This window comes from Prosopis cineraria, unplaced genomic scaffold (genome assembly GCF_029017545.1).
Source record: "Prosopis cineraria cultivar Desert tree isolate PC_DT_omini unplaced genomic scaffold, ASM2901754v1 PC3, whole genome shotgun sequence".
Lineage (NCBI taxonomy): Eukaryota > Viridiplantae > Streptophyta > Magnoliopsida > Fabales > Fabaceae > Prosopis > Prosopis cineraria.
In genome coordinates this window covers 26,354,222-26,369,138 of record NW_026555334.1, presented here as the reverse complement: position 1 = coordinate 26,369,138, position 14,917 = coordinate 26,354,222, and the positions used below count along the sequence as shown (strand labels likewise).

Below are 14,917 nucleotides of genomic sequence, written 5' to 3'. Positions count from 1 at the left end.
TCACGATTTTGCAAATCATGCTGTTAAGACTATTCAGCAAAGGTTAGTACCTTTCTAGGCATTCTTTGGTTGTCACATCAAATAGATTGTAACGATAAATGGCTGATACTATTGGCTTCTCAAGTTTGAAAGTGAAAAGTAATTAACCATGCATTAGTTTAAGAATTTGAGGGGTTTTCTTTCTTTTGTTTTTTTTTGGAATCACATAAACACATTTCTGATCTGACTTTCGTGTGGATATATTTCTAAAAGAAGACTTATTTGTGTAATATATATAATATTTGATAGCTAAATATGAGCTGGGTTTTTTTCTGATTACAGTGCAGTAGATATAACAGGCTAATGGCATTCTTTTTCTAGAGGAGGTAAGGGTACTCTATTTTCTCCCTACCAAGTTTAACAATATATCCTCAATTAAATTTCCCCCTGTATGGGAAAAGAACATGGTCTAAAGTATCAACTTATCATTTGGATTTGTGTATTTAAATCTCAAAGTATTCATTGTCTGCAGAAAAATTGTCATGACTTGGGATCATTAATGAGAAGAATGATTTTCTTTTTTGTCTTGTTTGATAAAGCACGTCAGATTCATTTCCTTGTGGCTCTTGTTTAAAAATTATGATGATATGGGCTGCACACTAGATCAAAATTACAATGACCCTCAATTTTAGATTAAAACAAAATTCTCCCAATAGAAATATTATTTAAATAAATTTTATAATAAGTAGAATTGGTAGTTTAGAGGAACTCATGATAAAAATTTTCTTGAGGATCTAAAGCTTAAATTTTGTCTGAGCAAAAGTTTAGTTTTAAAATTATAGGAAAATTTTGTGTCCTTTCTTGTAAATTTTTTTTGTGCCTCTTATTGTGATTTTTTTGTGCTCTTTTTGTAATTTTTCCCATTGCTTCTTTTGGTCTGAATTAGTTCTTTCACACGGAAAAAAAAAAAAAAAAAAAAACAGAGCATCTCGATTTTTCTTCTCACCACCATCATACACTTCTCTAGATTCTCGTATAGTCGGTACATCTCTCTAAACCTTACCTACATTCTTCACTCACTGTCAACAGTGAATTTGCATTGCTATTGTTGCTTGTCTATTGTCATTCTCGTCGCTCTTGTTTGCCTGCCACAGTGAAGCCGAGCTATTGCTTCTCTTTCCCTATCATCAGCTGTTCCTTCATTATGTGCTCTCAATGATTTGTTCATCTCTATCGTGTGGAGTGGCTGACAATCTCTGCCCCATTTCTGCTTTGTTTATTATAGATGAAGGTGTGTGTTTGCATGCTCAGTTTTTTTCTTTTTTTTTCTCTTCTTTCTTAGCTGTTGAAAAGTTCATGTGTGCGTGTGTGTATGGTAGATCAATGATGTTGTTTGCTGGTTGGATTTTGGTCTCCTTCCTTCTCGTGCATGTCGCAACCTTTAGCTCTTCTTTGCTCCTTCTTTGCTGCCATTCTTGCTTCTGTTTAGGTTGGCTTCGGTGTGTATGAACATGTGCATGTTTAGCTTCAAGTGTTGAGTGTCTTGCGTATGTATATGTAAGCTCTAATCCTTTGCTTTCTTGGCCACGATAGCTTGTCTTCGTCCTTATCATCCGAGCTGCAAGATAGAGAATTTTGTTTTTGTCTTTTCCTTTTCTGCGTTGAATGCATGATGGTTTTAAGCTGTCATCACTGCACCTAAGGTTGAGGCAAATCATTAATCCTCTCTTCTCCCTCTTCGAGTGCAACAACAGCCATGAAACAATCCCTTCCTTTCCCCAATTACTTGATGTGGTCCTATTCTTTCTTCTTGGTGTTTTACCTTCAACTAGGATTGAAGTGTTGCTTTCGGTTGGGGGTTGGAAATATTTTGATTATGTTAAGTTAAAATATAATTAATAATAAAATAAAAATAAATTGAAGTTTAAAAGTTGTTGAAATTTCTTGGTTATTTATTTCATAATTTTGTCAATAATAAATGCATGCCTTCAAGCTAATTGTAAAAAGGTATGAGAAAAGAATTTGGTGAATTATGATTTGTTAATCTTCCATATTATAGCTTAAAGGAGTAAATGTAAGTTTTAGTTCAAGTTATTAATTGAAAATTTTTTTAAACTACCAAAGTAAGGAAAAATGATTATATAGGATGCTTGTTTATTTTTTTAGTTTAGAGGAAATTTATGAATGATTGATATAATTTATAGTAATTTATGATTGAGTAGGGTCATAAGGAAGTACGGGTTGAGAGTTGTCAAATGATTTGACTAACTCAAGTATACTTGAAATGTAATTAGTTATAGTGTTGTTAGTATCGATTAGATTGAATGTTGATACCCATTAAGCGCTTGTAAGATTATTTGATGAATGATTTTAGAATTTTGACTCATTTGTCAGGACATTAAGGGCTTCATTAGAATAGAGGTCAAAAGTTAAGAGAAGCAAGTTTTAGAGTCTTTTGAAAATACTCAGGTAAATTGATAGCGTCCCAACTGATATTTCATTAAAATCTCCTTTATTCAAATTGCAAATTCTTTTTACGACAACAATGTGATTATGAGATATTTTGTCGATTAAATTACTTTATTTCATGAAATTATCTTACTAGAATTGCTCATTTTAGTTAATCAGTAAATATAAGTTTGAATTCTAATTGTGAGATTTCATTTTGAAAATTATTGAATTGTTATGGAAAAAATGATTCATGCGAGTTCGACATTGAAAAGAAAAATTTAATTGAATAGTGATTAATTTCTTCCATGTTTGAAATTGAATTTGAAAGGGACTTTATATAGAACACTGATTGCTAATGGTAGTTCCATTAGCCCTTGACATGCCATGGTACACCTAACTAGCAAAGTGTTTATAGGAGGTGCTAGCCCCGTACAATGGCCAAGGCACGTGGAACGAAGGGATGGTTATTCATGAGCATCGTACACATATTTGTTTTATGGCTTTGACTGTATTTAGTTACTTACTCTCATGGGCTGTGTGTCCATGTTTATATTCATGGCATAAGCCGCGTTCGATTATTTACCTTCATGAATTATGTGTCCACATTTGTTTATTGTTCTAATAAGTCCCTAAAAAAAATTTGTGAATTTGATTATTTAGTGATTTTATATTCCATTGGTTTTTATTTAGTAAATTATTTACAACCATTTTTTTATTTTTGTGCTTTCTGAAAATCAAGTGATAAAAACATCTGTCATGATAATTCAATCGTTTAAGATTTTTTAAAATTTTATAGAGTCATTTTATTTTAAATTTTATTAAATTTTTATGAAAATTGTTGTCTATTTAACTTACATAATTATTTCAAACTTTTCTTTTTAATCATGTTCAATTTTTTATTGTTAGGATATTATTCACTAAAAAATATTTTTGGTCTCAAATACCTTAGCTAAAGCTGATCCTTATACTAATCTTGAGAACTTTTACACATGCTGAGTGGAGAGTTGATGGAAGTCCCTCCTTTTGATGTAATGACAATTTATGTGTAATTCATTCTAGAAAATATGGCCAGGTGCTCCACGACTATAGCTAGGGTTTCTATTTAATACACACACACACACACACACACACACACACACAAACACACATATATATGTTGCTTGCTGGCTAAGAGGAGTTGAGTTCCTAATTGATATAAGATTTTTGTGGAAATTTTGTATTGTAGAATTTTTGACACATCGTACTTACAGGGAAGGTTTTGTTAAAATTTCTATAAAATGTTAAAGCTTTATTATAATGATTAGTATCAATATAGATCTGATTATATTTTAAAAATGAAATTAACTTACGTTTTGAGGCTTGCGGGAATGTGTGGCATGATTCACACCCTGTGCTGGTCACCCTCTATTTTTGGGGCGTGACAAAAATGTGAGAGGTCAAAGGCAAAGGTGATTTTGTCATTTGATGTTTCAATACTCAATCTCTAATTTTCATCGCCTATCTTTGCATCTCACAATTTGTCACGCAAAATGACTAAACTAAGTTCAATTTATGCTCTTTATGATTCTAAATGTAGTTATTGATGAGAATAATGATTCGAGAGTCACCAAGTTATCTAATTATGATTATTTAGTTGCAAAAGAGTTAGATTCTCTGCTTATTATCTCATTCTCAATTAACCCTTGGATCTTCTAACATTACTATGTTAGGAGTGGTAGATTTAGCATTGGACTTCTCTTCAGAAATGATTCTGGATAGGTGTTAGATTTATTTTGTTGAGCAAAGTAGCTGTATAGTTGAGGATATCCGGTAGCTTGGCAGATGTTTTATTGATTGTTCTTTCCTTTGATCTCCCCATTGTATCAGCTGTATAGCTGCCATTCCATTTGATATGTTTTTTTTTTTAATCTTTTATATTATTCACACACTTATATTTGCGTTTTTCTTTCAATTACAGATCTGGAGATGTGCAAAATAATGGAGTTTCAATGTATTTGTAACTTTTTATAAAGCATTTCATTTTCCTTATTCAATGGTTGTATTAGATAATTACTTAGCATCTTTCTTTATGGTTATGATAGGCTTATCTTTCAGCATTTGCAAACAATATAGTAGAGGGGGGGGGGGGGTATGAACTGCGGCGCTAAATCAAGAATTTGAAGATCTCCTTAGTCGTTGGCGCTCTCTATATTGTTTTTTAAGAAATTTTTATTGATATAATTTCTTTCAAAATTCAAAGTATTTATAGGATAATGTTCTTTTGTATATTGAGGTGATTTATCTCTTTTCAATTGTATGTTTATTTATAAAGGATTGGGTCTTTTAATTATATAAATATATCAGCTTTTTATTTTATATTACTTTGTTAGCTTGCTTTTATTTAATGAAAAATGTGTATTGAAATGGGTATTAAAAATAAAATTCATAAAGATAATTAATAGAAATTAATCATGTATAAAATAAACCAATCCTAAAATAAATTTTGCTAAAATTTGACAGTTATTTCAAATAAGTGTCAAATAAGCAAGGGTTTACTGTCAAATAAGCTTGGGGCTTATCTGATGGTTATTTATTTGAATAACCGTATGAGCCCCCTGCTTATTTGACAGCTATTTCCCTTGCTTATTTGATAACTGTCAAAGAAGAGTCTCCTCTATAAATGACGGGTTTATGTATGATGGTTCATAGCCGTCATTTACTAGGTAAAATAATAATCAAATATTGCCAATTATGTTATAATGTTTAACAAGTAAGTATTTATAAAATAACAATTGTTACTAGCTTTAAAAATTTATTTTAATCATTTGATAAACAAGTCCCCATTAATTATTTAAGAAGTAATTATTTGTGAAATGATAAGTTTTAAAAATTTCTCCTAATACTTTGACAAGTCAAAATCTTATATGAACTTGTTACTTTGCTAATATGTGCTCGTTAAATTATCAAGATAAATTTTCAAACATACTAATGGGATTTGTCATTTCACGAATGGTTACTTGTCAAATTATTAATGGAAACTTGTCATTCTTAGTAATAAAAACAGTTTATATTAAATTTTTTAACAAGTCCCATGAATAAATTAACAAGTAGCCAATTGTAAAATGATAAGTAATTATTAAGCTCTTGATAATTATTAGCATGGAAATTGAAAATACAATTAAAAATATAGCTAATTATTTTTTTGGTGGCAACCTTATAAAAGAAAATAATTTGTCTCCAGTCTAGTTGGGTAGTCTGGCCACCAACATCAAAGCCCCAGTGGTTGGAGAAGTGAGGGGATTTTGTAAATTTTTGCCAAAGTTTTATTATGTATAAATATTTTTTTAAATTATAAGATTATTATTTTTTATATGAATTAACATATTTTTTCTGCTCCTTGTTTTTTCTTGCATAGCCTAGCATGAAGAGGTAAAATCATATTCCCTGACTTTTCTTTACCCATTCTCCCATCATTTTCTCTCCTTATTTTCTATTATTAGCCAATCACTATTTCACTGTCCAATATTGTAAACCAAAATATCAGCAACCTGAATTGACGACTTTAATGTCTTCCCATATAATTAATAAGATATGCTGAATGTGGCCTGCTTGCTCTGGTTTTGGTGGCTCTCATTGAATCTACAACAAAGAATTGATTGGATGACATTAAATGGATAGTGGTTACTGGTTAGATCTAACTAAGCAGGCTTTATGGACCTAGCTAACTTGAAAATAGAGTATTGTAAATTAAATATTTGATGAGGATTGAAAGTTATTATTTTAAATTTATAATTAATTTTGACATACGTAAAGATGTTTGAATATTTTTTAAAAAACCATAAATTTAAATTTATAATTGATTTTGACATGCATAAAGATGTTTGGATATTTTTTAAAAAACCATAAATTTAAATTTATAATTGATTTTACATGGAGAGATATTAGGATATATGTATATATATATATATATATATGTATGTATGTATGTATTTCATCACACTACAATTTTTACCATTAAAATATTGATTATTTGTATTATCCAAACATGCACAAGGATTCATACACAAAATGGAATATTGAAATACAATGTAGAAAAGAAAGAAGGACTGACTAATTAATAAATATTAATATATACTACAAAAAAATGACTTTCAACGGTGACACTAAAAAGTTACCACTGAAAGTATGACTTTTAGTGCCGACAAGATATAGTCACCACTGACTTTTAGTGGTGACTTTTACTGTTGCCACTGAAAGTGTGACTTTTAGCGATGATTTTTTAGTGTCGCCGCTGATTGTCAGCATTTTTTAAAATACGTTATATTTTTTTAAAAAAATCATATTACAAGTTTCAGCGACGACACTAAAAAGTCGCCATTGAAAGCTGATTGTCAGCATTTTTTTATTTTTTTAAAAAAAATTATGTTGCAAGTTTCAACGGTGACATACTCAACTTTCAGCGGTGACTTTTTAGTGTCATTGCTGATTGTCGATATTTTTTTATTTTTTTTAAAAAAATTATGTTGCAAGTTTCAACGGCGACATACAAGTCACTGCTGAAAGTCAACTTTCAGAGGTGACTTTTTAGTATCACCGTTGATTGTCAGCATTTTTTTGTGTTTTCAAAATTTGATTAAAGTATTTTTTATAGGAAAAAAATATATTTTTGTTTTACCAATTTCATGATGTTCTTTTTATTTAAATTTTAATTTATTTTCATTTCCATTTATTTAACCGAGTTTTATGTATGTATGTATGCATGCATGCATAGATACACATACATATCTTGTAATATTACAAGTGGAGAGAGGATTATATTAAGAGATAGAGAAGGGGCTATTTAACTCAATGCCTACAAAATCAAAAGTCTTCTGATTTTATAGAAGTTTAGAAAAATCATGGTTAAATTAGCTCTTTTGATTTGCTTCACTTAATTACCTTTTTTTTGTGCTTAAATTATTTTTTTGACAAGATTCAACTCTTGTTTTTCTTTTGCCTTTTTCTTTTTCTTCTTTTGTCCTATTTGTTTTTCACCCATAATTTCTTGTATCTTTTTCTATTTAAAAAAGAATTTGGATATTCTACACAAATATCTCTTTCAAAATTTTCTCTTATTTAATTTAATTTATTTTTTATTTTTGAGATTTCTATTTGTTCTTCAATTCTTTTATAATGTATTTTTTTATTTCTACCACTTTTACTTTTCTTTCAGGTTCACTATTCCTATTTGGCTATAGACTAAGACTCTTAAGACTTACCTTATTCTTCTTTTTTGACTTAGATCCTAATATCTTATCAAACCATCTCATATTTCTATTTCTACAAGTTTTATTTTCTATTGATATTGTTTTTCCTAGGCTTAATAGGAACACCACTACCTAACTTTCCTATTCTTTCACAGGATTTTTGAATATCATATTTCTTGAATATTCTCTATTTGTTACTAAATTTACTTGGCAATATCATTTTTTTATAAGTTATATGTGATATTATGTTCATGTATCTTTGTTGATTTATTTCAAAAGGGGTGTTATCTATTTCATTTTCTATATTTTCTTCTGCTATTATTTTAGTAGTTATAACGAAGAACAATAAATTTCTATTTTAACATATGGACAAATGATTAATATTATAAAACCTTTAGAAAAGATAATTTTAAAAAATATAAAATAGAAATAGTTTGTTATAAATGTGAAAGATTTGGCCATTTTTATAATTTTTTTTAAAAAAATTATGTTGCAAGTTTCAGCGGCGACACTAAAAAGTCGCCACTGAAAGTCAACTTTCAACGGCAACTTTTTAGTATCGCCGCTGATTGCCAACATTTTTTTATTTCTTTTAAAAAAATTATGTTGCAAGTTTCAATGGTGACAAACAAGTCGCCGCTGAAAGTCGAATTTCAGTTATGACTTTTTAGTGTCGCTGCTGATTGTCAGCATTTTTTTTATTTCTTTTAAAAAAAATTATGTTGCAAGTTTCAGCAGTGACACTTTAAAGTCGCCGCTGAAAGTCGATTGTCAGCATTTTTTTTATTTCTTTTAAAAAAATTATGTTGCAAGTTTTAGCGACAACATACAAGTCGCCACTGAAAGTCGACTTTCAGCGGTGACTTTTTAGTGTCGTCGTTCATTGTCTGCATTTTTATAATTTTTTTTACTAATGTATAATCATCAATATTTTTACTATTTATTCTTAGATATTTTTATATTATAATTATAAATATGAATATTAAAATAAATAATATAACAATCTCAAGAAGTAAAAAAATTAAAATAAATAATACAAATTATATTGTATTAATTATATTTATAGTTTACTTTAAACAAAATAGATAATATAATTTATAATTTTATAAATTGAAAGAATTAAATTGAAGTATTTAAGGATAGTAATGATATTTTACGATATTTATTATTTAATATATATGTGTGTTTGTATAGTTTAATAATGTGTGTGTGTGTGTATTTAATTATGCAATAATAGACTACAGGTTCATTCCAGCTTAATGGCAAAATGGTTGGACACAACAGGAGGAGGTCATGGGTTCAAATCTTGGAGGAGACAACTTTTAAAATGAAAATATAAATTGATGACATGATGATACGTGGCGTGTGGTGAGAGCGACACATAGAGAGTGACATGGGGCCACGTGGTGTGAGGTGAAGGGTGACACATGGAGAGTGACATGGTGCCACATGGCGTGAGGTGAGGGCAACACGTGGAAGATAACATGGCGACACGTGGTGCGAGGTGGGGCCTTACGTGGAGGGTGACATGGTGCCACATGGCGTGAGGTGAGAGCGGTATGTGGCGTGAGGTGGAGCGCCACATGGATAGTGATGTGGTGCCATGTGTGTAAACCAATATTACTTTTTAGCGACAACTTTTTAGTAGCTTCAGCAACGATAACTATCACCACTGATACTTAACATTCAGCGGCGACAGAAATAGTCACCACTGATGCGTGGTTTCTGCTGCGACAATTGTCGTCGCTGATTTTCAACTTTTAGCGGCTACTTTTATTATCTTCGCAAATTGAATCAGCGACAAGAGCTCTCGCAGCGACATTGTGGTGACTTTTTATCGCTGCTAAAAACTTTCAGTGGTGACTTTTTGACTTTCGGTGGAGACAAATGTCGCCACAGATTCTCAACTTTCAGCAGTGACTTTTTTTATCACCGCAGATTGAATCAGCGACAGAAGCTCTCGCGGTGATATTGTGGCGACTTTTTGTCGCCGCTAAAAACTTTCAACGGTGACTTTTTGACTTTCAGTGGCGACATTTGTCGCCGCTGAAAGTCAATTTTTTTGTAGTGATACTCTCTCCATTTCTATATATAAAAGAAAAAAACTGCATCACACAGTTTAAGAAAGTTGATTAGCCATAATAACTATGTCTGAAGATAAAACAATTAGATTAAAATATCTTATGTTAATTAACAAAAGCATTAATTAAATATTTTTTATTAATGTAAATTATGAGAGATGATTTAGAAAATGTGTAATAAATGTTTATTGAAATATATGATTTTGTTTATATAAAAAAAAGTAAAAAATAATAGTTTCCCCTACAAATAAAAATGGAAGGAATGTATTGCAATGATCAAGACATCATATAGATTGACTTGGAATGCTCCGCCAAAATTCCTAGATTAAAAAAGATTTAAAATGTAAAAAATATATTGTGAAATCAGGATCATTTAGATAAAATATAAATGGTCCAAAATTATTAAAATATAGCAACATAAGCAAAGACTATATATCTCCATGAATTGGTCCATGATACCCAACAAAAAAAAAATTGTCTTAACAAATTAAATTGACCTATATATTGGGCATTTTCCTTACATTTATATTATTTTACATTCACATGATTTTGGAGTGCGATTTAGCCAAGTCATTGCGATGGTCCTTGTCCATTCAACACCAACAGAGTATCTGTTGGGTTTATTTAGTCTTTTTGGTGCACTTTGGATTATATATAGTCTTTTTCTAAAATTCTAAAATTTTTTTTCTTTGTAAGTATAAAAAGTAGGTTTCATGGATAACAAAATAGGTATACATGGATTATATACAACCTTTATAACTTCATGGTATACATGGATTGGGAAGCTCCTATTTAAAAGGTCACAACTTCTTAACTGTTATAGTCTGTACTTCTACTATTAGTTTAACACACACTTTGTTGTTACTATAGGGTTCTAATGAAGTACAAGGAGATTTTACATGTTAGTGTCAATTAGGTGGGTTGTGAACTTTTGTTGTTCTGCATGGTGCTATCAAACTAATAGGTTTATGTTACATCAATTTGAACTCGCTCCATTTGTTCAACTGCATCCTTACAATGCAACCACTTTTTCTCTGGTCCAATTGTTGATTTGCTTTTGACTGCAACTAAATTAATTGGAAAGTTTTTAAAAGTCTTTTTTTCTTCAAAATGTGTAAAATGTCAACCATCGATGTTATAACCAAATTAAATGCCTGCAAAAAAAAAAGAAAGAAAGAAAATGGAAAGAAACTAATGCTTTGATTTGGCAAGAAAGAAAAGCAGGCAGAAAGAAAAATGAGGGAAAGGAACATGAAGGGGGAAGAGAGAGAAATGAATTAAAAAAAACGTAGGACTCAAATAATTTTGCTAAACTTTTCTTTCAAAAAAGGGAAGTTTTTGAATGGAAAACCCCACTTTCAAATTTATCGACAATTTTTTTTTTTTTTTTGGTTTCCCGCCTCTATATATATGCCTCCCTCCATATATTTTGATTGTAGTTTAAAATTTTTAGATTATTGTATGTTTAATAATTCTAAGCATAAAATTTAAAATTAGATAAAATAATTTACAATTATATTTTTATATCATTAGGATATATAAGAAAAATTATATAAATAATATGTTAAAATATTAAATTTTATTATGTATATATAAAAATTTGTTTATAAATGATAAAGTTATTATTAACTATTTGAGTTAACAACCTTTTTCTTATTTTCACTGGCTCAGTCAAACATAATGAGAGCTAGCCAGAGTTTAAAAAAAAAAAAATCAAGCATAGAGAGAAAATCACATCTCTCTTTTTTGCCTTTTCTCTCTCCTCATTTTCCCTCAACCCTATTTTCTCTGCTGGCCTAGTACAACCTAACAGTCCAATACTGCCTCACTGTCCAATATTAATGTAAACCAAAATATCAGTAACCTGCAGGACTGAACGGCATTGGCTTATAGGAGCACTACTTGAACATTATTCTCCTTCTCTATTTATTGGCTATATATGCAATTGTATTTGTACATCACATCATATGATCTATAGAAGGAAAGCTCTCCGTTTGCATACAAACCAAAAATGCTTGGTTGTCTGCAGCTAATTGCTAGTTTTGCGGCATTTCTCTTTCTCGTTTTTTCATTTCCATCGAAGCCGATATTGCCGAGACCTGCTCTTTCCAGATTGGCCTCTATTAGGAATGCTGCCATCATTTCTCAAAAATTTAGGGCAGACTTATGACTACACAACTGATGTTCTGCAAAGAAAAGGAGGCACTGGTAATTTCCTCGGACCCTGGTTTACTGGAATGAACTATTTGGTGACATATGACCCCATGAACGTACATCGCATTATGAGCAAGAATTTCGCCAACTACATTAAAGGGCATGACCTTCGCGAGGTTCTGGATGCTTTTGGTGATTCTATTTTTACTGTAGATTCAGATGTTGTATGTGTGTCAAAAGTGTGTGTGTCAAAGTCCCACATTGATTAAAAGAAAGACTCTCCTAGTGTATATATACTAAGGAATGAAGTGGGCTAGTAAAATGGGCTTGGAAGAGAAGTGGCCTCGCGTACATGAGACAGGCCAACTCAGGGCAATCGCAGTTGAAATCAGCCGATTCGCCCCCCCTTGAGTTCAGCCGATCCACCTTCGGGCTATATATAGCCATGGGTTCAGACAGAGCGAAATACAGAAGCCTCTTGAGTCCTCGCGGTTCTCTCTTCCTCCCTCTGCCAATCTATCTGTCTGTAATTACGTTTGGTCTCCGTTGTTCTGTTCCCTCGTTTCACCGAGGAAGTGCTTGTTTAATCCTGGGGAACTGCCGGCCGTCCGAGGGTGTGCCGGAATAGTTCTTAAGGACAGTGTCCTTCTGGGCACGACTCAAGCAACCAGTCAGGAGTTTGCTGTTACACACGTTTGCCGCCGGTATTATTCAACATCAGATGCATGGAAACACTACAGGGCACTTCAGCATTCAGTTTTCAAAACAAAATGCTTCGAGAAGTTTTGGGAGAAGATTGTTCGAGAGAAGGTGGAGAGTTGTTTGATTCCTCTTCTTGATCAAGTCGAGAAGCGAGGAGTTGAATTGGATCTGCAAGATGTGTTTGGTCGCTTCAACTTTGACGCTGTCTGCTCTATAGTCTTAGGATTTGATCCAAAAAGCCTCACACTAGATTTCCAAGAAGTTGCATGCATGAGAGCCTTTGATGAAGTGGGAGAGTTCACATTTTACAGACACACAATACCTAAAAGCGTGTGGAAGCTTTAGAGATGGCTTGGAATCGGACCAGAGATGAAGATGGCCCGAGCATGTGAAGTGTTTGATTGATTCCTCTATGAAAGTATAGCATCAAAGAGAGAAAAGCTACGAAAAATCAACGGAAATGAGAAGGAAGCCGATGATTTGCTAGCATGTTTGATGAGGGGGGACGAAGGAAAAGATGAAGCGGATGACAAGCTTATGAGATACAACGCTTTTAGTCTTCTTTTCGCAGGTGGAGATACCATAACTTGAGCTCTCACGTGGTTCTTTTGGCTTGTTGCTACACACCCTTTAGTAGAAGCAAAGATTCATGAAGAGATCAAAGAAGAAAAGGAAGTGAAAGATCAAGTATATCTCCATGCTGCTTTGTGTGAAGGTTTGAGACTGTACCCTCCCGTACCTTCAGTTATTAGGCAAACGATCAAACATGATATTCTTCCTAGTGGGCATGAGGTCAGTCCTATTACTATGATAATGATATCTTTGTATGCCATGGGAAGGTGTGAAGAAATATGGGGAAAAGATTGCTTGGAATTCAAACCAGAAAGATGGATCTCAAAAAGAGGAGGTATTATTCACATGCCATCATACAAATTTAGTACTTTCATTGCAGGCCCTAGAACATGCTTGGGTAAGGACTTGTCTTTCATTCAAATGAAGATTATGGCTTCTGCTATCTTGTGTAACTATCAAGTTCATGTGGTGGAAGATCATCCTGTTTCTCCCACACTTTCAATGGTGCTTCAAATGAGATATGGTCTCAAGATTCGGATCACAAAAAGACATTGACCAATATAATATAAAAGTAGAAGGCAATTCATATTTTGTGTTGTATGTTTGAAGTCTTTTGTTGTGCTTGTGTCCGTTTTTCTACTTCGGTAATGTTATCATGTGCGTATTGGTTGAAGGGATATAATCAAGCCACTAATTGGCTTGCACCTGATAATGTTGCTATAAAGATGGTTGCACTATAATGGCATGATGTTGATGGCAATTAGTAAAATCCACTTCTGTATTCTTTAGAAAATCTATGCGTTCATTCAATTACTTCGGCTATCCCTTACATACATATATATATATATATAGGGGTAGGGTAGGTATATATCATACATGCCCCCTCACTCAAAACTTTCTGTGTATGTCCTATCAATTACTCCTTCCGTCTCTACATATAAAAATCTTTTAGAACTTTTTATTTTTTTGTTCCTAAGTATTTTTTAATAAATGGATTATTATACTTTTATGAAATTGAATAGAAAAAAATATATATACTCTTATTAATTTACTTTAGAAACAGAGATTCATTTTTTATTTACAATAATTATGGGCAAAATTAAAATGTTATTATACTTTTAATTAGATAACCAATTTTTATTGATTTGCATGATTCAATTAAAAATATATTATAAATAGGGATAGAGGGAGCATCACATAAGACTTTTAATTATTGTTTATAAATCACTTTTAGCATTTTTATTAAAAATAAGAAAAGGCTTATAAGCTTTTAATTTTACCAAAATGGAAATGATTAATATATAACTACACAGACCTCTCCATTAAAAATAAAATATAAGTTAGACAAACCTTCTTTGTATATTTGAGATTTCATTTCTATATACATGACTGTTAGTTAACTGTTAAGTTTGACTTTTAAACTTTTAATTTTATCAAAACATCTTGATTTGATTAAAAAAAGTATATTAAATGTATAAATCTAAATGCATAAGACTTGCTTATATATTTATATAAATTTGTGTTATGTGTTTACATTATGAGTTTATATATGGTTTTGAATTTACTTTCAATTAACAATAACTCTTAAGTAAAGTCATTGATTTAATTTGTTTTTACATTACATTTTATGTCTCAAGATATTATCAAAGAAAAAATCATATAGCATAACATAAATATATTTCATATATTCTAAAAATTAAACATAGAAGTTTTAACACCTCAGTCATGATCTTCTTCTCATCTTCCTCTTCC

The 14,917-nt window shown here is 31.3% G+C and overlaps 1 protein-coding gene across 1 annotated transcript; it reads left to right on the top strand.

The window, feature by feature from the left end:
- The first annotated feature begins 11,724 nt into the window (after positions 1-11,724).
- LOC129305488 (alkane hydroxylase MAH1-like) lies at positions 11,725-13,917 on the top strand. The gene is made up of 3 exons (XM_054945502.1): positions 11,725-12,114; positions 12,308-12,935; positions 13,185-13,917. The coding sequence occupies exons 1-3, from the start codon at positions 11,866-11,868 to the stop codon at positions 13,718-13,720; spliced, it is 1,413 nt and encodes a 470-aa protein (XP_054801477.1). The 5' UTR covers positions 11,725-11,865; the 3' UTR covers positions 13,721-13,917.
- Positions 13,918-14,917: the final 1,000 nt, after the last annotated feature.